At 47.5% G+C, this 23,069-nt stretch overlaps 1 protein-coding gene across 8 annotated transcripts in view; it reads right to left on the reverse strand.

Moving 5' to 3' along the window:
- Window positions 1–23,069, reverse strand: part of LOC105481794 (sterile alpha motif domain containing 4A) — a 224,917-nt gene that overhangs the window by 16,527 nt on the left and 185,321 nt on the right. For 6 of the 8 annotated variants that reach the window (XM_071100158.1, XM_071100156.1, XM_071100160.1 and 3 more), the window contains 4 exons: window positions 20,523–20,609; window positions 12,291–12,624; window positions 8,187–8,272; window positions 2,489–2,607 (listed from right to left, as the gene is read on the reverse strand). In XM_071100158.1, coding sequence (XP_070956259.1) covers window positions 2,489–2,607; window positions 8,187–8,272; window positions 12,291–12,624; window positions 20,523–20,609 — 626 coding nt within the window. Of the gene's footprint in view, window positions 1–2,488; window positions 2,608–8,186; window positions 8,273–12,290; window positions 12,625–18,088; window positions 18,113–18,200; window positions 18,304–20,522; window positions 20,610–23,069 lie in introns of those variants that run through there. The other 2 variants (XM_071100162.1, XM_071100161.1) reach the window with 2 other exon arrangements.

The following is a 23,069-nucleotide window of genomic DNA, read 5'->3' on the forward strand; positions in this document are numbered from 1 at the left end:
AGGGTTGTTACAAAGCCAGCTTTGCAGAGGGTTGCCACTGCTGGCAATCAGAGTGAATGCTTGGATTACTTAAGATTGCTAGGTTTAATGAAATCATCGATGCTTTCTGGGGAGAGAACAAAGTGACAAAAGCAAGTTTTCCTTTCTCATTCTCTCGCCTTACATTTCTAAATCTGATTTCATTACATTGAAATGTTGAAATGCATGAAAAGTCTTTGAGAAAGTAACATTAATAAGAATCAATTAGGCCGGGCGCGGTGGCTCAAGCCTGTAATCCCAGCACTTTGGGAGGCCGAGACGGGTGGATCACGAGGTCAGGAGATCGAGACCATCCTGGCTAACACGGTGAAACCCTGTCTCTACTAAAAAAAATACAAAAAACTAGCCGGGTGAGTTGGCGGGCGCCTGTAGTCCCAGCTACTCGGGAGGCTGAGGCCGGAGAATGGCGTGAACCCGGGAGGCGGAGCTTGTAGTGAGCTGAGATCCGGCCACTGCACTCCAGCCTGGGCTACAGAGCGAGACTCCGTCTCAAAAAAAAAAAAAAAAAAAAGAATCAATTAATTTGGGATTTATGATAATCCAAGCAGGGGCTGGGTTGCAGTAAACTTTGTATTATTGGAGAAAGAGGTCTTCAAAGCAAATTAATAGCACAAAAAGATCCCAGAGGAAATACTTGTGAGTATAAAACATCTTCCAGCATTTTGAATTGAATTCCAATTCCAATTGAATATCCACAAGCGATTCATTCTTATCTAATCAATAAAAAGACGTCCATTAGGACTCCAACCTGGCAAACCTTGGGTTAGCCCAATCCAAGTGTTACTAACACCCTGGAGAGGTCAAGGTTCATGCCCCCTGCTCCACCTCCAAAAGGCTCTCAGATGTAGACCAATGACAACACAGGGCTGACAGAGGCCAGGGTGGGACTTTTGGAGGAGCAGCAAAGAGCTTAAAAGCCCCATCTTCATCTCCAACCTCCAAATGCCTTCTTCCTCTTGGAACTTGTCTCCCAAGGGCCCGGGGTTGCAAGAGGAGTCTGGAACCTTTTCACCTGGGAAAAGTATTGCTGCTCTTAGAGAAAAGCCACTTGGGATGGGGGTAGGCCCCAGGGCAGGAGGCCAAGGAAGCTAGACCTTGCCTTTCATCTGGGCCACTGGGAATCCTCAGGGCAGAGATAGTCTAGTCCAAGAGCTTGGGGCCAGGGAACTGGTCCTGAAGTGTCGCTTTGCCTGAACCATCTTTTCCACTCATCAGCCTGAGACCATGAGAGTTGTCTGGCTTCCACAGGGTTAAGAGCATGGAGCTGGAGCTGGTGCCAGTCTGCCTGGTTCAAATCCCCGATGCTGCTGCCTACGAACTTGTCTGTAAACTGGGGTCAACAACAGCAGCTCTACCTCACATGGTTGTCACAAGGATTAAATGTATTAATATTCTTAAAGTGCTTGGATACCACTTGGCATATGTAAGTGCTAAATAAATGTTTGTTTAATAAATAAGCGTTATATATGCTGGAATGTGATCACACTTCAGTTTTAAAATTAATCTTTCATGAAGTCTTTTCACAAACTCCAACTGGCCTCATCTCCCTTAAATACAAAACAGTGATGTTTTAAGGCACACTTATGCAAATAAATGCCCCAAATTTTAACACCACGGGCAAAGAGCTTCTATACATGCACCAAGAAATGAAACAAATTCAGAACCTTTCAGGTGCAAGTGAAGACATTATCTGCTCATGTTTTAAAAGTGTAAAATAGAATGTTAATTTTTTAGGATGTTTACATTCTCATTCCCTTATGTCCCCAAAATTCCCTATCATTGTTTAAGGCTTAACCCTTCCTCTACCCTTAATTTCTCCCACAAATTGTCACTGTAGTTCATCTTTAATATGCATTTGGATTCCTCAATTTAAAACTATATTAAGGTAATGGGTTCTAAAGTACAACCAGGCTTATTTTTATCTGCGTGCAAGAAGCTGAAGTACTATGAAAAAAATCAAGAATTGAACTGCTCCACTGTGAGACTGCAGACCAAAATAGACTAGCCCTGGGCTCTTCACCCTGCCACCAACTATAATTAGCTTGTCTACAGCTAGAAGGGGGAAAAAAATTACCACTTAAGGTGCTGATAGAACAACCCATTTTTATCCTTTCAGATCCCCCTTTTGTGGGTGATCCATCCTGTGTTTTGCCTGCATTTGTTAAATCATACCCACTCTCCCCTCTGATACCCATCTGGACTATTACCATCATTTTGACAATGCAAACGGAGTCACAAAAGCTCACATTCAGCTCTTCCCCTGGGAGTGCTCGCTCTCACAGCCTTTTCCCAGCCCCACCTGTTTAAGTAACGCAATTTGGAACTCGCCACAGGGCATCTTCATGAACAAGGAATGGTGCCCTGCCATATTCCTGCCCCAGGAACTGAGGTAGGCAAGAAGGTGCCAGGGGAACCACCATGCATTACAAAGAATGAAATCCCAACATACTTTCTTTGCTGTCGATATCCTGATATGTCTAGAAGGGTTTTCCGAGGGAAAGACCGAAAGAGCTTCTGCACCTGCTGTTTCCATGACAACAATCTTTTTTTCTGTGTCTCTGTAAATGCCTGCAAAAACAAACAGGACTTTTAAATGGGTGACACAGCCTGGCATTAGAGGGAGAAACATGCAATTAATAGGGGAAAACATTGGAGTCTCTGCAGTTGCCTTTTCTTCACCTGTTTCTAACCTGGTCCAAACAGTAGTCAGTTTAATTTGGGAGTTGCCTACTTTGAAAATTTAAATTATCTGACATTGGAGATGCTTGGTAAGGTACATGCATCAAACTGTTGATAACCCTTATTTTTGGTTATATTTCTGGCAGATCCATACCCACATTCCCCCTCCCTCCTGACTCTACTCCGGACTCTATTAACCAAGAATGAATTGCAAAATTGATTGGTGAATACTCTGGGTTTTGCAGGCCCCCCTGCATGTTCATAATCAATGAAAATTCTCAACCACTCCAAAAATCAATCTGCTTGATGGTGTGTGGCCACCCTAGAGTGGTCTCCAGGGTGTCAGAGAATGGACTGTATTCTCTGTGTTTCAGGACTTTGTTGAGAAATCTCCAGTTAATGGGTCTCTTGCCTTACAAAAATCCCAGTGTGCCAGTCCTGACTTAAACCTTCTCTAGAGTTTGGGAAAATATGTAGGTCTGATACCTTCAGAACTCTTTTCTAGCAAAACTGGTGTGTGTGTTTTGCCTACTGCCCTGTAACAAACTCTTATCTATGTTATAGTTCCTTTTGCATTTAGCCTTTGTACTTGCCACAGACTAGGAAAGGACTTTACGTGGGTTAGGGGTCTCCAAGGCAGGAACTCTCAGATTCATGATATATTAGAATTAGCCAAGGGACAGTCAAAATTCAGATACATAGGTTCCCTTCCACAGGCCCAGAGCCTGATTTAGTAGATCTGAAGGGGTGTCTAGAGAGTTTGTGTTTGTAGCAAGTGCCCTGGTAATTCTGCTGCAGGTAAAGCATGAACATGGGGTGTTCTAGGTGGTGAGGACACCACGTCATATATGAATCCCCTGCCAAGTGCCTAGAACTGTAACTTAGAACATGTGCTGTTGGAAATCCATGTGATTTGATTGATTCGCAGTAACAAGGATGGAGAGAAGATTCCGAAGTAGTTTTGTCAATAAGGCATGAATTCCTTTAAGTAGTCATAAAATATTACTCAGTAACAGACTAAATGACTAGTTCCCATAAAGGAAACAGATTCCTTAAATGGAGAAAAAGAAATGACAGCTTAATTGTCCCCCAGTGATGCTTAATCTTTAAGGACCTAAATACCAGGAGAGCTCTGTGGACAAAAGCAGAAGAATGTTAATCATGTGGCAGAAACGTCATTGAGGACTTACAAACCCCTTCTTCCCGGGTGACCTTAGCCAGATGCCACTAAGAATACGCATCAAGGCAGGCTAGGAGGCGAGGGCGTGGCTCTCCTCCACAGTCCTGCCCATTGGTTGGTGATGCTCCCTCTGCGTGTCCTGCTACACATGAGGACCTCTGAAACCGGGCGAAAGGCGAGCGTTTCTGCTGGACTCACACCGAGAGGGGATCGTTTCTGCTTTTGACTGGCTTATTCAGCCACATGTTGTGTGAGGATACGTGGGCATGCTGGTCAGGGTGACCTGGGGAAGAGAGTTGTGGGCCAGAGGAAGGCTGTGGATGCAGACGGGCAGGGCTCGAATCCCTGCACACCTTTATGCACGCCCCTCTACCCAAGACTCAGTGCCTCCTAGAAACTGAGGATAATCTCTCTCTCAAAAGGATGTTGTGAGAATGAAATAACACATGAAAAACACTTAGAATACCTGGAATGTGCCTCACTCTTAATGATTCAATAGATGCCACTCACAGGTGTCACACTGGGGTTTGGTTTTGGACTGCACAGACCGGCCGTTTGGTGGTGGTAGACAGCTGTTCATCACATTAGACATTCAATATGACCTTGCACTCCAACAACAGCACACAGCAAATGACTTCACGGTCTCTAAACTAGGATACTGAGCTGATCTGGAGCCAGCCTGAAGGACAACTGGCCTGAGTTTCCAAGTGACAAAGGAGTAAAGGGCTCATTTCATGGATGCGCTTCCTAAGACACCATTATAGACATGACATCTTCCCTGGTGGGAAACAGCACCCGAGAAGGTGGGAATGTTGGTGCCTCCACGGGGAGGGCAGCGCATTCCCTGAGCACCTCAGTGGGCGGTGGGCTTCCTTTCCTTCAGAGCTGCAGATGGGAGCCAGCCCCTTAGCAGTGCTGAATGAGAGTGGGGGCGGTTCTCAGTTGGGGCTGTGGTGCTTGGTCTTGGCTGGCTCCAGGAGTTTCTGAACACTGGTTCCTGACCTACAGAGGAGTGCTCAGTTACAGGCAATCGGCATTGGCTATGATGCCCAATATCTCACTGCAGCCCCAGGCTGGGCTGGGGAGCAGCTTCCTGAGGGGCCTGGAGGGGAAGGGAAGGCTTCATGCCCAACAACTGCCCAGGCACCCCTAGTCGCCACTCCAGAGTTCTGGCCCTCTCAAGCCTAGACCAATGCATCTGTCTGGAGGAAGATGGCTATGGTGTCCCAGTGTATGTGGCTGGATGAAAAGGCTCATAAAGACGCAAGAGCCATTCTTCCCAGAGCCACCTCAAGACACAGTGAAGTGCCCAGAGGCCTGGGATTATCACTCAGGAGTCAAAGTGACTGGTCTCAGAAGTAAAATTCAGAACTTCCCTCTCCTTCCTTTCATGACTCTGGGGACTCGGTCCCTCCATCCTGGGGAGGAAGGGAGGTGTCCTGGCCCAGTTAATACCTTCCCTGCTCCAAGCCAGCTAAGGAACAGCATGTCCGGGCTATGAAAGGGCGTCCTGTCTCTCTGCGCCCGGGTGAACCTTCTTCCAGGATGGAGGCTGTGCGCCTCCACGGGGCCTCACAGGCAGGGCGTGTTCTGCCCACACAGAATAACCAGAGGCTATGGAAAATTATTCAGACGCTTTTCCTCTCTCTCAAACTAAAATCATAAAAAGCCCTGAACAACATTTTCCCTTCCAAAGCGGCACGCAGGCCCCTCCATCCTGACTTGAACTTAGCAAGCAGACACCTCACCAGCAGCTTCCTGCCTGGGGCCCCCAGCCGTGAGAGGCCCCTCCGGGCCATCAGAGGAGATCGCTTGGGGCTGCACGGAGGTAAAGGGGAAAAAACAAAACCAGAGCCAGGATACCCAGGGAGGACACGCAGGATGGCGGGAAAGCGAGAAGCGTCAGGCCGAAGTTTCAGGGCTGGCGAGGGACAGTGAGGAAGCCTGTGGATTGTTGGGCACGGGAAGCTGGAGGACTCATTATTTCTGTCTCAGGGGCTCAGCTGTCTTGAGGCAAGGTGGGCAGTACCGTGTCCTCCAATATCGATGCTGAGAGCGGGCGTGGGAGAGGAAGCAGAGTTCCGGTTCGCTTTTATCAGAGGCTGAAATCCTCCCCATGCTGTCTGCCCCAACCCACCCACAAATGTCCTACTTCCCAACAAAACACGGAGCCCTGCAGACATCGCTCTCTTCTGCCTCCTTACGAACCGAGTCTCTACCACCAGGACTCTCGCTTGCCTTCCAGGTTTGAGTGTGGAGAGGATTCCTCCATGGAAATGCCCTGTTCTGGCTCCAGGTTTGGTGCCCGTTGCTGCTCCTCTGTGCTCCGGGGAACGCAGGGATGACCTTATCAGAGGCCTTCTCATCATGGCTGTGATGGCCTGTTTCTTTCTGTCTCACCCCTTCTCTCACTACTGTAACCTGCCTAGTTCGGGACAGGGACTAGGTGCTCAGTAAGTATCTATGGAATGAACGAGTTATAACATTCTTCACTGTGTTCTTGACTTCTCTTCCTTCGTTGCTTTTTCCTGGCCAAAACAAGTCCAGTGTCAGGATTGGAAATAGAAAAGGATTACTCAAGCTTGTGGGGAGAAGGCCTTGTCCCTGAAACAAAGTCACAGATAAGCCTTCAATACAGGCTTTTGACAGTGCCTGGGTGCTCTAGAGAAGCCATTAAAGAGGGAAAAAAACATTTTTATTTTCAGTGAAAAGTCTAGTACTTTGGTATAGTTGAACATTTCAGAGGATGGCATGTCTGAGCCCCCAACCTAGGCGGCTGGTCACCGTCGTCACACTGACAGCTTTGGCCAGAGCCGCTTGGGCACGTAAGAATCCATATGGCCAAGAGGAGAAACTGCAAAAATGAGGGTCTGGGGAAGTGGGGAAGGGGGAGCTGGGATGGAATCCCAGAGGACAACTATACCCTTGTATGTGAAGTGTGGGTAGCAGATGAGGGCCCTGAGAACTGAGTGAGACCTTCGATAGCCCAGGGCCCATGTGGCAGCTGGGGGGGTGAGAATGTGAGAGGGAAGTGGAGAAGAGGCCTGGCTGCTGTGCTGGGCATCTCCCTTCACCGGAGCCCACTGGACTCCTGGAGTACTGGCTGCCAATGCAGCAAAGGTGAGGAGGCCTGAGGCCTTTATTATCTTTTTTTTTTTTTTTTCCCCCGAGACAAGTCTCACTCTGTTGCTCTCGCTGGAATGCAGTGATAGGATCATAGCTCACTGTAGCCTTGGCCACCTGGGCTCAAACCATCCATCCTCCCACATTGGCTTCCCAAGTAGCTGGGATTACAGGTGTGCACCACCACACCCGGCTATTTTTTTTTTTTTTTTTTTTTTTTTTTGCACTGACAGGGTCTTGATATGTTGTCTAGGCTGGTCTCAAGCTCCTGGCCTCAAGTGATCCTCCCACCTCGGCCTCCCAAAGTGTGGGGATTACAGGCGTAAGCCACCGCCCCAGCTCCTTTACCATCTTATTCTCACATTGAAATCCTACAAAAAGACTTCGCCACCGTAGGTTTATCTGGTCCCAAGTTCTCTTTAATCTAGGCCTTGCCTCTGTAGCTCTTTGTGGGGAGGGAGGGGAGGGGTGCCCAAGGAGCCACTGGAGTTTCAGGTCTGAGGTGCAACTCCCTCTCCCTACATGCCCCTCAGGGACAGCCACCAGTGCAGATGGCTGCCGAGCCCCGCCATGCCCAAGTGTCTGTCTCACTCTGTATATGAAGACTATGCCTGAGAGTCCAGTAGGCACAACTGCAGCCCGCCTCAGGCCTCCTCCAAAAGAATATATAGCAAATATGATTCCTATAACAATCGCAAGCCCACACACACACACACACACACACACACACACACACACACACACACTCATTATTTCTTTATGGGCTCTTTCTCCCTTCCTCTCTCCAGTTCCCTGAGCTAAAAGCCAAGAGTTCAACACAAGATTTTTAAAAGACTTGAAAACGCCCAGGGCTAAGCAGCAGGGCTCGTGTGTTATCCTGCGAGGCTTGGCCACCCGAGGCTGCTTCCCCAGCCAAAAGTCGTCTCAGGCGTTCGCTGCACATCAGAGCACTCGGTCTGGGCAAATCTTTGGACACCAAAGTAATGTTCAAGCTGTGTTTGGGTTTGAGGCTGTCATAGCCTAGTTCTGCCCAACCTATTATTAATAACTGTCCACCACTCAAAAACAAGTTGTTGGAGACTAAAATGATATCACAGAAACTCTGAGAACCTTTTCTAAGCAATAAAAACAAAAAATTGGTTTTGTAAAACCTGTCACTACTCACCTCATGAATTAGACACTTGTCTATGAGCTGTAAATAGGAACTTATATTTTCCTCATCGGGTCTGGAGACCAAGAGCTGTGTGCACACTGTAATTAAAAAGAAAAGATGAATTAGACAAATGCACCCCTTTCTAATCTCTGGGACCTGACTCTCATTTCCCTTCAGGACCAACACTCTGAGAGGTATGTGTGTCTGCAGCTTTATGTGAGGCTCACAAAAAAGGCCAAGAGGCTCCTCATTCCACAGAAGTCAAAGGCTCAGACACCGTGGGAGCCCTTGCCTTGAGAAGCCCCTTGGGTTAATTCCAGTCGTGCCATTCCATGTGAAGCCTTCTGCAATAAGACACTTCGTGAGAGGAAGAACACAGCAGTGAATAGTGGCGTCCTGAGCTCCATCTTTGAAAGTGGCTCTGTGTGAGGGGCTTCAAAAGCATCCAAGACCCTGACACTGTCAGAGAGAGCAGCCTCCGTGATTTTATGAATGAGCGCGCACCCTTCGCCAGGTGCAGAGGCAGTGGCGTTTGTGTTTGGAGGAACGAGCTGGCACCTCCTGGAGACGGGGAGGTGTGTGGGTGTGCACATGTGCAGGAGGCCTGCTACTCACTCCTCGGAGGGTTGCTTTCTCAGAGTGATATGCACATTTATGCACACATAGGCGCAGGCTCACCTACACACTCAAGTCAGTGCTAATGAGGATGGAGCAGAGTTAGTCTGCGGGTAGAGTACACACACGCACTGGCTTTCTCACCGCTACGTTACTGTGGCCCATTCTGGTCTCATCATAGAGGTGACGATTCCCCAACTTTCTTAGTAGTGTTTACAGGGCCAGGGTGGAGATGGGTGGACAAAAGGAGTCAACCAGAGAGTAAAAAATGCCTGACACTCAAGAAGACCAAGCTTCAAACCTGGCATCATACTTCATTCCTCCCTGTCCCTAACCCTGCATGGCCGTTTGGTCACATAATCCCATTTATTTCTTGCCTTTGCACGTAGACTTTCAGTATAACAATGTTTGTCATAACAAAACCTTGTAAACCACCTCACTGCCTATTCATTGGGACTTTGTTAAATACATTACGGTTTATGCATACAGTGGAATAGTATGCCACCTTTAAAAAAACTTTGAGATGGTGCTATTTGTATTGATAGAAATATTGTAAGTATATATACTTTTAAAATTTTATTCTTTTTTTTTTTTGTTTTTGAGAGACAGGGTCTCACTATGTTGCTCAGGCTGATCTTGAACTCCTGGGCTCAAGTGATTCACTTCAGCCTCCCAAAGTGCCGGGATTACAGGCATGAGCCACCGAACCCGGCTATCGTATTTTTTAAAAACCCATCAGCCTGTAGAAAAGAATGTAAATAAGGTCTGCGTGCGTATAAAAGTGAATATTCATGTGCTTATGTATGATGATGAAGTTTCTGAAAGGATATCCCAAAACTTAATAGTGACTATCCCTGGGAATGAGGATGGCAGGGTTTGGGGTGGGGGCAGGGTGGTTTCCACTTTCCACCATTTGGTTCATTGGAATTGTGTATGCTGAGTGTGAACTGGGGTTACAGTTTCCTTTAAAGTAGTTAAAATATAAAGAAGCAGTGCCATAGCAGTGTGGGTCTCTTAAGAAGTAGGGCAATGTACCGCGTGTTCAGTAGCTGCTCCACTTGGGCTTGGCGGAGCCGTGTCTTCACCCATGGGGAAATCTGTTCTTTTTTTTTTTTTTTTTTTTTTTGAGACGGAGTGTCGCTCTGTTGCCCAGGCTGGAGTGCAATGGCCGCATCTCAGCTCACTGCAAGCTCTGCCTCCCGGGTCTACGCCATTCTCCTGCCTCAGCCTCCCGAGTAGCTGGGACTACAGGCGCCCGCCACCTCACCCGGCTAGTTTTTTTTGTATTTTTTAGTAGAGACGGGGTTTCACCGTATTAGCCAGGCTGGTCTCGATCTCCTGACCTTGTGATCCGCCCGTCTCGGCCTCCCAAAGTGCTGGGATTACAGGCTTGAGCCACCGCACCCGGCCGGGAAATCTGTTCTAATCCCACACAGCTAAGGGGTGGGTGGGGGAGAGTGAGGGCCCACCCTGGCCATCAAGCTCCAAGGGAAGCTGTGAGTCATCTCTTCCACCAGATTACTATGAATTTAAGCCTTTTTTTTAGGACATGCCTTAAGGTGGGTGGTGGAAGGGTGGGAGTTGCTCTTACTGCAAACTGGGTTTTTTAAAATGGTCTGAAATATTGGACAATAACAGAGAAAAAATTGTTTTCCCCTTCCAAAGGAAAAGTGCTGGCATTACCACATGTTAGAAAATAATCAAGATGTCTTATAAGACACCAGATCAAGCATAAATTATTCTAATGGTGGATATTTTCGAGGATATGGAAATAAGGGTCTGCCCCAGAAAAGGCAGAGGGTAGCCCAGGTAGAAAGGGGCACTCTTACCCAAAGGACCACGCTGTGGATTCTACCCTCCCCGACAGGCGTGCACCCAGCATGTATGCTTGGATGGTCTTTGGGAAGGCCTAACTTTAGATACTGGTGTCATCGCTCAAGTTTTGCACCACCTACTTATGAGGCATCTACTGTAAGCACTGTGCTACAAGCAGGGTATTGAGTAGCTATTAAAAGTGGTCTGACTGTGCTGCAGACTAATGAAGATACAGTCAAGCAAACAGGCAATTACAGTCTAGTGTGAACTGGGCTAAGACAAGGAAAGTAAATTGGGACGTGGGGCAGGTGAGAGGGGGTACCTCACCCAGCCCAGTGGATCAGCAGGCTTCCTGGAGCATGTAAGGACTTGGCTAAGACCTGGAGAAGGAGGCATGACCCAGGTGAAGGGAATGGGGTGAGGAAAAGAGTGTTATAGGCAAGGCTGTCCCATGTGGATGTGCAGGCCGTGCACTACACAAGTGCATGCCAAGGTGAGTGCTAGCAGTGCCGTGTCCACCCAGACAGGGCACCATCTTGTAATTCACATGAAGGATGAAGGCTTTGTATAAACTAGTAGGGGCCTAGGTTCTAGGCAGAGGGGAGATATGTACAAAGGCTCAGAAGCCAAGAAAATATGCAAACTTTTGAGAACTCAAAGATATAAAGTCTGAAAGATATAAAGTCTATATCTTTGAGAACTCAAAGACATAGAACTCAAAGATATAAAGAGTATAGAATGGAAGTGGTAAGGGTTGTGGAGGTAACAAGGAGACACCAGATGACATGTGACTCTTTAGGTTTGGATTTTGTCACCTAAGAGCAGAGAGAACCATCACATGAAACTCTACCTTGTTCTATCTTGAGCTGATAAGAAGGCACAGTGGTAACTATGTGCATGATGGAGAGACTGCAGGGTTCAAATTCCAGCCCTGCCATCAGCTGTGTAAGCTCAGGTGGGCTAATTAGCCTGTGTGCCTCAGTTTTCTCCTCTGTAAAATGGGATAACTTGGGGATTAAGTAAGCTCTATAGGTAAAGCATGTGTCTGCTACAGAGGAAAAGTTAAATAAATGCAAGCTATTTGTACTAGAGCATTTCGCACGGCAGGCCAGCCGTGAAGAGAGAATATAAACACAGACACGGGAGAATGAGAACAAAACAGTTCCATGCTGGGAATTCTCCAAACCCTGGCCACATCTGAGAACACTTTCAGTGGTGACGAGAGGCCACTGCTAAGGCTGGCATCTTTCTGCACAGGGAGATCTTTGGGCTCTGGCTAAAGGCGTCTGTGCCCCTTCAGTTTGTCACTCATTTTCTGCCACTTTTGCTTTGGGGAGAGGGTGAGATGCTGAGTGAATGGTTTGTTCCCGAAATCATCTTTTTCGGAGTCCTTCCCACCTTCCTCCCGCAAGGGTCCACTGGCCCAATGAGCACTGTCATAAAAGGGCTGGCATCCCCTGGTCTGAGGGATTTGGGAGAGAAAGGAGCTGGGATTAAGGAGTAGGTGTCCGGGGGTCACAAAAGGCTTAACCTCTCTGAGCTGCACGTTCCCTATCTGTAAGATGGAGCTAATGATGTCTACTTGGACAGGGAATTTATCCAGCACCCAGGGGAAGCCCCCAGGAGCCTGTCACTCTGGTTAGTGGGATCCGAGAAGAAAAAAGAAATGGGCACATCGGGCTCTACCTTTCCCCATGACGCGTGTGAACTGCCCGGGGAGGTCCCCCTCCGGCAGGGGGGCGACGGCCAGCTCCCCATCGCAGCTGCTCAGCTGGTGCGGCTGGAGCCCCCCACTGGCCCCGGCCGAGGGGGTGGCCGTGGCGCCAGTGGCTGTGGCCCCATCTTTGCAGTCGGGGCTCTGGCTCTCAGGGCCCATCAGTGAGGGCTGGCGCGGGGCCTGGGGCTCCCGGGGGCGAGCCTCGGGCGTGGTGCTCGGGGAGCCGTAGGCCTTGATGGGAGTCAGGATCATCTGGTGTAGTTCCTGGAGCGGGACGCGCAGGCTGCCCCCCTCGATGATGTCCTGGACGAGGAGAGCAGGAAGACCTCTGTTAGGCTCAGGAATACGGGTGGTCCACCCCTGTACCTGTCCTCCCCTGCCCTGAGCTCGGGATTCGTGGCTGCTGGTACCCTCATCAGGATGTTTTTGGGAAAAGGGACCACTTTCGTTTCATCATTCTAATATTGGCCCAGGTAGAAAATTGGAAAATACAGACAGGTATAGTGAGGAAAATACACACCATCAGAAAATCCCACTATCTAGAGATGACCACTAAAAACAGTTTGGTGCATTTCCTTTTCTGCCTCCCTCGGTGCATTTCTGTAAAATGTGGTTATACATTTTACAGTCACACGCTTTGGAAGCTGTACAACAAAGTTGGGTGACATGATGGCTTTGTGTCCTGTGTATGCTTTGTTCTGGATGAAATAGCCCATTCACACCTTCACTAAGTGCACGGCACAAGCAGCACAGGGTAGCGATTAAGAGCAGAGACTCTGGGTCAGAGGCTGGGGTTTGGATTCTTGCACTCCCATGTGACCCTGGGCAAATGGCTTAACCACTTTGTGCCTCAGTTTACCTGTGTACAAAATGAGCATATCGTAGCTGCCTCACTGTCTTTAGGGTTCCCCAGGGAGTTGACATCCAGCAACGAGATTACTATACCATGCCAGGGGCTGTGGTATGGGCTGGGGCTGCTGTGAGGGGAAGCTCCTGGAGAGGGTGACACTGGTGCAAGGACCCAAATGAGCATGGGCATGAGGATCCTGGGGAGAAATGCCTCAGGTGGAGGGCACAGCAAGGGCAAAGGCTCTGAGCGGGGAGTGTGAGGAACAGCAAGGAGGCCTGCGATGGAGCAGGTGGGCAATGGTGTCCTGTCAGCCACCTAGGCCTGAGCCTGGAGGCCTTGGGCCGGGGCAGGGATGCTGGAATCTAGTCTAAGATGGGAAACCAGGGAAGGTTTCAAGCAAGGGAGTGCCAAGTTTTACAAGAATCATTCTGGAGAGGAATATATATAGAACTGTAATATAATATATACATGTCTTTATGTGTTGTATAATAATATTGGATCATTCTGCACATATAGTTTGATATACTAGGCACTACTTATTAAAAACAGAAATAAAAGTTGATTCTGATAGATATTTCTCTCTGTGCCAGATGCTCACAGAGGCCCAAACACTGTGGCTTGGAGCATGGCTGGGGCTCGGGAGCCTGGGACCCTGCCTGGCATGGTGGCTGGGATGGGCCCTCTGCAACAAAGCTGCTCCCCCTGTGTTTGTGCACATCAAGGTCTTCCTAGGACCTGGAAAGGACATTGACAATCAGGGCCCTGATTATTTATGAAATATTTAATTTTTCTTTCTTTTTTTTTTTTTCTTTTTGAGACAGAGTCTTACTCTGTTGCCCAGGCTGGAGTATAGTGGCATGATCTCAGCTCACTGCAACCTCCGCCTCCTAGGTTCAAGTTATTCTCCTGCCTCAGCCTCCTGAATAGCTGCAATTACGGGCACGTGCCACCATGCCCAACTCATTTTTGTATTTTCAGCAGAGACGGGGTTTTACCATGTTGGCCAGGCTGGTCTTGAGCTTCTGACCCCAGGTGATCCACCTGCCTCAGCTTCCCAAAGTGCTGGGAATACAGGCGTGGGCCATCGCACCCGGCCCAAAGTATTTAATTTTCTGAGAGCTCAGAATTGCAAGGACATTTTAAAAAGGCTGATACATAAGTATCCAATCCATTCCTGGGGTCCTCTCTTACACTTGCTTGATGGTGTCAGGGAATGCAAACATATGAAATGTGATAATTTCTGCACCCAAACATTTCCAATCAATCCATCAGAAAAAGGAAAGCTGAGGACGGCAGCCTTGAATGTGCCTGTTTCAACTGTGGGCAGCGAAGAACACCAACAGCCACACCCTGTGGTTGGCAGGAACCTGCTTTGTTTGGCGGGGAGGGGTGGGAAGTGGAGCCTGGATTATGCCTTAGCCTAGTTGGCACGAAGGGTTTATGAAGGAAGTGAAATTTTAATTAGCCACAAGAATTGTCTCTCAAACCTGGCCAGGGCCACTGTTCAGCCTATTTTAGGGGAGAAAGTCCCTTTTTCTCTTTGGAGAGTTTCGCGTCTGCCACCTTCCTTCTACACATGACAGATGTCCCTGCAGCAGTCAGGCATGCTCCTGATCACTCCTTCCCTGCTGCCCACAGTAGACCCGGCCCTTTCCCAGCATCTAGACACCATCATGTGATCGGCTTCCTTGACTTGACCTGGTGATGTGACCAGGGCAGGCACAGGGAGGTGAGCTAGCTGACCCATGGCAGGAGAGCACCTACCACCTTTTCTGATCAGACTGCATGCTAACTAGGGGACCCCTGGATCCTACCGTGAGGTCCTGCCAGTGGCCCAACCAGCCCCTGGGTTGCGGGGGACACTGACCTCCTTGTCTAGCCCCTGACTAAGGAGGGGAAGGGAAAAGAGGGATGAAGCTTCCCTATGAAGAGGGGCTAGGAAAACCATGCTGGGGTGATCACATGGATCCCTGCCGTGCCATCCCATGCAGCTGCTGTCAATGGGATGAGCAAATGCATGCTTGGGACACTCTGTCAACTGCACCAAACCCCTGCCTGCTCTTGTCACATGGCAAGAAGGTTTCTCCAGCTAGTGGTGAGAGGAGATTTTGGATATGTGAAGAGACTTCAAACAGGAAACATATGCATGCTCCATTCAAATCTTATCTGATTCTTCTATTGGAGGCAACCACACCAAAAATCAATCAATCAATAAATGAAAACAAAAATCAAAAAAGAAACCAAAGACATAATGAATAATGTTGGACACTTTCTATAAAATATAACTTCCCGGCTGGGCGCGGTGGCTCAAGCCTGTAATCCCAGCACTTTGGGAGGCCGAGGCGGGCGGATCACAAGGTCAGGAGATCGAGACCACAGTGAAACCCCGTCTCTACTAAAAATACAAAAAATTAGCCGGGCGTGGTGGCGGGCGCCTGTAGTCCTAGCTACTCAGGAGGCTGAGGCAGGAGAATGGCGTGAACCCAGGAGGCGGAGCTTGCAGTGAGCCGAGATCGCGCCACTGCACTCCAGCCTGGGCAACAGCGTGAGACTCCGTCTCAAAAAAAAAAAAAAAAAAAAATATATATATATATATATATATAACTTCCCAGGAATCATGTAGAATTTTGTTTTTCCCTCATAGACATCAAGCCATTGTCTCAAAGATAACACTTGGCTTACAACCAGTTAGCTCATCCCCTGATCAAGCTGGCATCAGTAGCATGGCACTGTGACCATCAGGTCATGTTCCTGACACTTAAAAATGAATTCCTGAACTCAAAACAGAGTCCCCAAATTGAGAAGGAACAGGGAAATGGCCAGAATGGAAATCAATCTAGCACCTTTGACTAACTGTGAGAATTAATTCTCCACGTTGACAAAAAAATAAGGAATCCACCCAAGTCTTTACTGATCTCTCATACAGAAAATATAATCCCACATGATAAACACAAAGAGGCACAGTGAAGCCGTTCATTAACTAACGTGCTGTTACAAAGCTGAGGAGCTCCTTGGAGATCAGACAGCGGGAAGTCTGGTCCACCACTGACCACAGCCATCACTCAGGAGACAAGCAGGAAGGAAATTACTTCCTGACTTATACTAGCCCTGGTGTGGCTAACTTGGGCCTCGGAGGAAGGTTGGTTCAGTGCCTTTCCTGGGCATATGACAACAACAAGCTGCAAACCATCTGGAAAAGACAGTCTTGAGCAGCCGAAGTGTCCCCAGCACTCATGTGGTGTCTCTAACTCCATCCTTTCCTTTGCGTAAGAAGAATTGGGATTCTCGCATAATAGACAGGACTCCTGTATCTAGCGCATTTGTTCTTTCCTCCTCTCATGCACCCATCAGCTGCTGAGCCCTGTCATCAACCAGGCACTGTTATACACTGGGGATATGAAAGCAAATTAAGTCATAATCTTTGCTCTAAGGTGCTTACAGTTTCTGGGACCCACATGGTATGATGGGCATCAGGGCAGGGAGCTGTGGGAACATATAAGAGGGACCCCTGACCACCACTGTATGTTTCAGGAAAGGAGAAACAGCAGGAAAGGAACAAAGGATGAAAGGACGCTGTACATGGTCGAGCAGGGCTCATTGAGATGAAGCTCAAGAGCTTTTCCAAGTCCTTAGGAACCAACTTGCTAAGGAGTTTGGACTCACTCGAGTTTCTTTTTCTTAAAATCAGGATACCAGCAGCTCTCCTGATTACCTTAGGAAGTTTGCTGTACGGGCCAAATCCACCGATAGGGGTGAAACATTTTTAAAAAGTATACAATGTACCTTACTAGTATAAGGCATTATTACCTCGGAAATATTTAGCATTTAATATTAAGTTTCTCTGCTGCTTCTCTGCAGCACTTGATGGAATCGGGGGTCTCAGATCTGAACCCAAGAGGACAAGATCTGGATGTGTCTGAAGAAAAGGCACAGGCTTACAGAGAAGCATTTCCTCCTCCTGTAAGCAGCAATACATGGAAGTGAGGTGAATGCATGAGTGTGTGTGTGTATTTCCTTCCTCCATGCCAGGGACCCAGGCTCAGAACATGGCTTAGCTTCACGGTTTGAGAGTGAATTGAAAAGCCAGGATGGTGAATAAAACCACGTGGAAACATTTTCATTACTCAAGATAAATGTTGAAAAATCTGCTCCAGTGACCATTCTAATTTCCCTTTTCCACCATATACCTTGAGAAGTCTACAATGCTATACCCCATGGCCCCTCACCCGTTCACACCAACTGGTTCACAGGCTTCTGCTTCTGTTTCCTCCCATTCCCCTGAAACCCGTATCATCACGGCACAGTGACCTGCTGAGGGCCAGTTTCAGAGGACAGTGTTTCGTCTCCATTGTATGTGACACTTCCATGGCACCTGGCGGGATTCCTTCCTTCAAACCCTCCCGACCCTCTGGGCGAGCACAGCCCGTATTATTGCTCAGCCCCTCCGTATCTTACAGTGCTCCTAAGGGCCTGTCCACGCTCTTGACACACACTTCCCGGGAGCACCTATTATCAGTTACACTCAGACGATGCACAATCGGTCCTTTCAAACCTTGTGGGCCTCCTGGACTGTAGGCCTGCTCTCTGGCCACTGACTTGCCACTTCCACTTGGGTGTCTCACAGGCACCTCACACTCAACCCTTCCCATGGACCTCCATTTCCTGCCCCTACTTCTCCTATCTTTTCTGTCCCCAAATGCTGTGACACTCAAACCCAAGCCTCGTCACAATCACTGGACTCCCTCTAAATGATCTCTATCCTCCTCCTCCATCCTCACTGCCTCTATTTTGGTTCAAGGTCCCATCAAGACTTGCTATAGTTTCCTAATGAGCTTCCCGGCCAGCGTCCTGCTCTTCTGAAGGCTTTACACCTCATCACTGCACAGCGGTCTATTTCACCTCAGGAAGCTTCCCCACCTGCTATGGTGATGACGTCGATCAGACTGGGTTATGGGATAATATGGTGCCATATCTAACTGTCCCAATGCACGTCCCCAGCTCCCCACGGCAGGAGCCATGTATGACTCACGGTTAACCTCCAGTGGATGGGGCAAATTGTGTCCCAGGCAGCTGCTTGATAAGGGTTCAGTAACTGAACAAAAGAGCTCTGCACACAGAGCTCAGACAGCCACCACTGATTATGAACTAACTATGGGCGGGGCCCCAGCTATCTCCTTAGAAATCTATGTGAGGTAAGAATATGGGAGGCAGGCAGGGGCAGATGACTCTTTTCCCAACAGCATCATCAGCCCAACGGTGTCTGGGAATGCCTGAGAAATGGCTGATTTGAGTCTGCCACTGGTGCCGTCAGTGGTAACAGGTTACAAACAACACACTCCCTTGCAAAGCAAGAGTTAGGGGTTCCAGAGAAGAGAGGAGGGCCAGGGGATGAGTCCTCAGTGGATGCCTGAGAGAGATTCCCTCCGCCCCAGCTCATCAGCTTAGGCAGGGACAACACACCGGATGTCCAAACATTCGGGTATTCTGACTCAGGCTCAACCCAGTCATCTGACACACATCAGCTCTCCTCTCTCAAAGAAGTCAGACTCGATAAACTCCATTTCTTTCCACTTGACCACTGGCTGCCATCACACTCTGCTCTGTAGGTGGCACCTTTTAACTTTCCCATTCCAGCGAACAGGGGAGTCACTATTATTCTAGGTGCAAAATCTGGGACACAGAAAACATCACTGACTTATCAAAGGCTAGATGGAAAGTCAATGGCATGTCGGGGTCACCCTTGCTACTGGGCTGCCAGAGTGTTCCCCGTGCTGACTTCTGCCAGGCTGCAGGGAATAAAGCTAACAGGAATTTGTCTCGCAGGTGGGTGCGCTTTCCCAGTGATGGAGGATATGAATGAATCCTCAAGGCTGCTCCATAAAGAAGGGAAAAAATCACTCTTTTACCATAACACTTAGCAATCAAATCTTTATGCAAAATGTTTCCTGCACTTTCTAACAAAGGAAGAGTAAATTGGCCTTTTGAATGTTCCCCCAAAGAGAATGGTTTCTCAATTTAAAAATGGCAATAGTCACTTAGACAAACTGCTTTCTAAAGTAGTATAAAATTAAAAACAACAACAAATAAACCTCAGGTTCAATTGGATATCTCACTTGTAATCTGTAATTCACTTTAAGTAAGAAGAGGTCTTTAATCACGGATGTGCATGTGAGAAGCCTCTGTCTGTCTATCTGGCCAGAGGTTTAAAAGAAACGTTCCTTACAAAGTTATATATGTATATTCTGTAAATATATACAACATATATGCATTGAATAGAACTTTATATAGTCTATATGAAATTATACACACACGTCTTTGTGCATCTGCTGAAAAATTACCACTCCATTAAATGTTTATGTGCTCACAAAATTTGCTTTATCCCTACCTCCGTCAACACTCTGTCCCCTTCCAAAATCCAAAAGCTCCCTAGAATTACTAGAAGAGGTTACCTCTAAAGCTCTGCAGGCTGCAAATAGCCACAGAACTTCCCACCCACCACTCCTGCCTCCCAGTACTCATGCATAAGAATGCCAGCCCTGAGGCAGAGGCAATGCTGGTTCACTTGTGTGAGGCACGGGGCTTGCCCTCCTTGGGATCTTAGATGAAATCTTGTCGTCATTAAGTCCTAAAAATGACATTGTTACCAGGGCAGCATCCAGACACAAAGGTAAGAAGAGGACCTGTGTAGGCAGCAAACAAAATGGGACAGTAGGCAGCTGATCACTGCTTTTAACGTTGGAATAAACTTTTTTCAGCATTTAGCATTTTTGAGATGGTTCCTATCAGAGTCACAGGGACCAACTCTGTTGTTAAGTTAAAGCCTGAAATGATTCTCTTGAGAGCCAACTATGTCTGCCTGCCAAATGCTTCTGACCGCCTCTATCTGCAGCGTACCTGTCAGTATCACCACTCGGGGGCAGCTTTTCTCAAAACAGACCCTCCCCTGGGAGGACAGTGAGACCAAAGCACACTGCGCATGCCCTGCCCTGTTTTGCCAAGATTTCAGCATCTGATTGTGAACTGGTCACCTCACTGATCTCTACAAATGTATACGAGGCAGAGACACAAATGCATATAAAAAGGGTGCATTTGAAAGCACTTCATCAGGGCTCTGGGACAGCTGGGCAAGGCAGCCTGGGCCCAGGGAATAAGCGCACTGAGGCATCGGCTTCCAAAGAAGCACGTGCAACCGGGAGGTTTCACTTCAAAATCATTCTGTTTTCTCTGACTTTGGGAAGGAAACCGCATGATATGCTCTAGCAGGTCTGTCAATGACACTTCCAATGGAGAATTTTCCTTAGTCTACTTTCCCATAACAAAAGTGGAAATGTTCCCTCATCCAATAACTTACCCTTTCCAAAGACTTCAGGAGATTTTGTCTTTCTTTGAGCTTCTGAATACTGATGACAATTTTGTGTCTTGCACCTTTGGTAACATTCTGTAATTAAACAACAAGTTACATTTAAATGTATATTTAAAAACATATTTTTAAGAATCAGCTTACAGGTTCTTGGAGGCTTTTACTGTCTTCTTTGTTCCTCTATTTTCACGGGCTCATCAATATCCACTTACCTCTTGCATTAGTACCCATCGTCATAAACCTCTTCTTACTAAATATTATTATTATTTGTTGAGACAGAGTCTCACTCTAGTTGCTCAGGCTAGAGTGCAGTGGCGCCATCTTAGCTCATCGCAACCTTCACCTCCTGGGCTCAGGTGATTCTCTAACCTCAGTCTCCCAAGTAGCTGGGACTATAGGCCGCCACACCTGGCTAATTTTTGTATTTTTAGTAGACAGGGGGTTTCGCCATGTTGCCCAGGCTGGTCTCAAACTCCTGGGCTCAAGCGATCTTCCCGCCTCAGCCTCCCAAAGTGCTAGAATTATAGGTGTGAGCCACTGTGCCTGGCCATCTTCTTAATTCTAAATCCATCTGGCTACACATTTGCCTGTGTCTTTTGACCATACTTTTTATCTGTATTTGTATCTTTCTGTATCTTAGAGAGAGATGCGGAACGGCCAATTATTCTACTCAGCATGAAATTTCTTCACAGTCTTAGAAGATAATTTTTAAGTCATGCACTCTTCCTTTTCTCCAGGCTTTATAATTTCAGTCCCCCTCAGTTTCCCTGAAGGTCCCAACCCCATACAGACATTCATGGCTTTCTCAAACCCTCCCTGTGTTTTTACCCATCTTGAAAAGATGAGCAGCCCAGTAGAGTCCACATGGAGTGTCATAAAACACGGGGAATTTCTGCTAGGTTGCAGCCTGTCTTTTGTTACTCTAAGGAAAACTAGAATAGAAAATTACTTAAATTCATAATTCAGTCATCTCTTCCGGTAAATGATTAGGATTCACAGTAAGAGTTGTGGATTTTATCTTCTTAACTGGGTAGCAGTGGTGAGCCTAAGGATTTAAACAGTTGTTGATAATAGATACTGCAAATTTCCTGATAGACAGCCCTTTCTCAAATAAGGTCTCTAACTCAAATGTCTAGCAACTATTCCATAGAATTCTTCTTAAAGAAGGAAAAGATAGGAATATCAACAACATCTTTACTAGAAAAATAAAGACTCAAATGACAAGTGAACCCAGTCTCTAAGATGAAACACTAGGGGTATATTTCTGTTTACCCTTAACTTTGGGTTCTAGTGAATTAAATTACTCTGAAAAGTTTGTGCTGGCCTCTGGCTTTGCCCTCAATTATTTCTTGTTTTTTTTCCTCAAGTTGAACAACTGATGACTTAGATTTTTTTCAACTCTGACCCAAACACAAAAATGCTCTTAGAAACAGTTCTCATCAATCCCTGGGATTTCAAGGAGCAATCAAGATTCAAAAAGAGGTGGGAGAAATGTTAGGAAGTTGAAATGAGTGCCTTTCATTCTCTGAGAATGTGCAGTGACTTTGGGCTTTGTGTTGTGTCTCCATATTGGGAGTCCGCCAGGCCTGCAGGGTTAAATGAGGGTACCGAATAAGCACTGGGGAACGGGTGATCTGCGGGGAGGTGTGCATCCAGACCAGCCATGCCCAAATGGTACAATCTCCTCTTCCTGCAAAGGAAATATTTTTAGCCTATTCAGACCATCGATTCTTTTAAATCATTGCTGAAAGGAAACTGAGGCCAATGTGAAACATGCAAATAGCATTTTAAACAAGGGAAACAAAGACATTGGTCAGATCCATTCACCCGAGCACAACCGAGCACAGCGTAGCAGGAAACATGCTTAGTTTCAGGGGTTCTATTGACTGGCCTGTGGCATCCACATTGGGGAAAGATGCCTTAGGGGAAATGAAATTTGAGACCTATGGAAATCTCATTCTCAATGATTGTCTCAGGTTAGAAGAAAAAAAGTTTGCATAATTTTCTCCAATCTCAACAAAGACTGACATGGACATGGCTTTTTTTTTTTTTTTTTTTTTGAGACAGAGTCTTGCTCTGTCGCCCAGGCTGGAGTGCAGTGGCCGGATCTCAGCTCACTGCAAGCTCCGCCTCCCAGGTTCACGCCATTCTCCTGCCTCAGCCTCCCGAGTAGCTGGGACTACAGGCGCCCAGCACCTCGCCCGGCTAGTTTTTTTGTATTTTTTAGTAGAGACGGGGTTTCACTGTGTTAGCCAGGATGGTCTTGATCTCCTGACCTCGTGATCCACCCGTCTCGGCCTCCCAAAGTGCTGGGATTACAGGCTTGAGCCACCGCACCCGGCCTGGACATGGCTTTTTAAAAATGTTGGGGTGGGTCTGAGGCATGACCTGGTGCTTCTACTCAGCAGTCCAGTTAGAAGCTGGCTGATTTGTAACTGGACTAGACAACAGACAATGGATCTGTCACTTCCCAAACAAGCCAAGCCCTGCTCGGGCAGAGGGAGGGAGAGAGTGAGAAAAGCAAAGGCAGGGATGTAG

The sequence above is a fragment of the Macaca nemestrina genome, chromosome 7 (assembly GCF_043159975.1).
Source record: "Macaca nemestrina isolate mMacNem1 chromosome 7, mMacNem.hap1, whole genome shotgun sequence".
Taxonomy (NCBI): domain Eukaryota; kingdom Metazoa; phylum Chordata; class Mammalia; order Primates; family Cercopithecidae; genus Macaca; species Macaca nemestrina.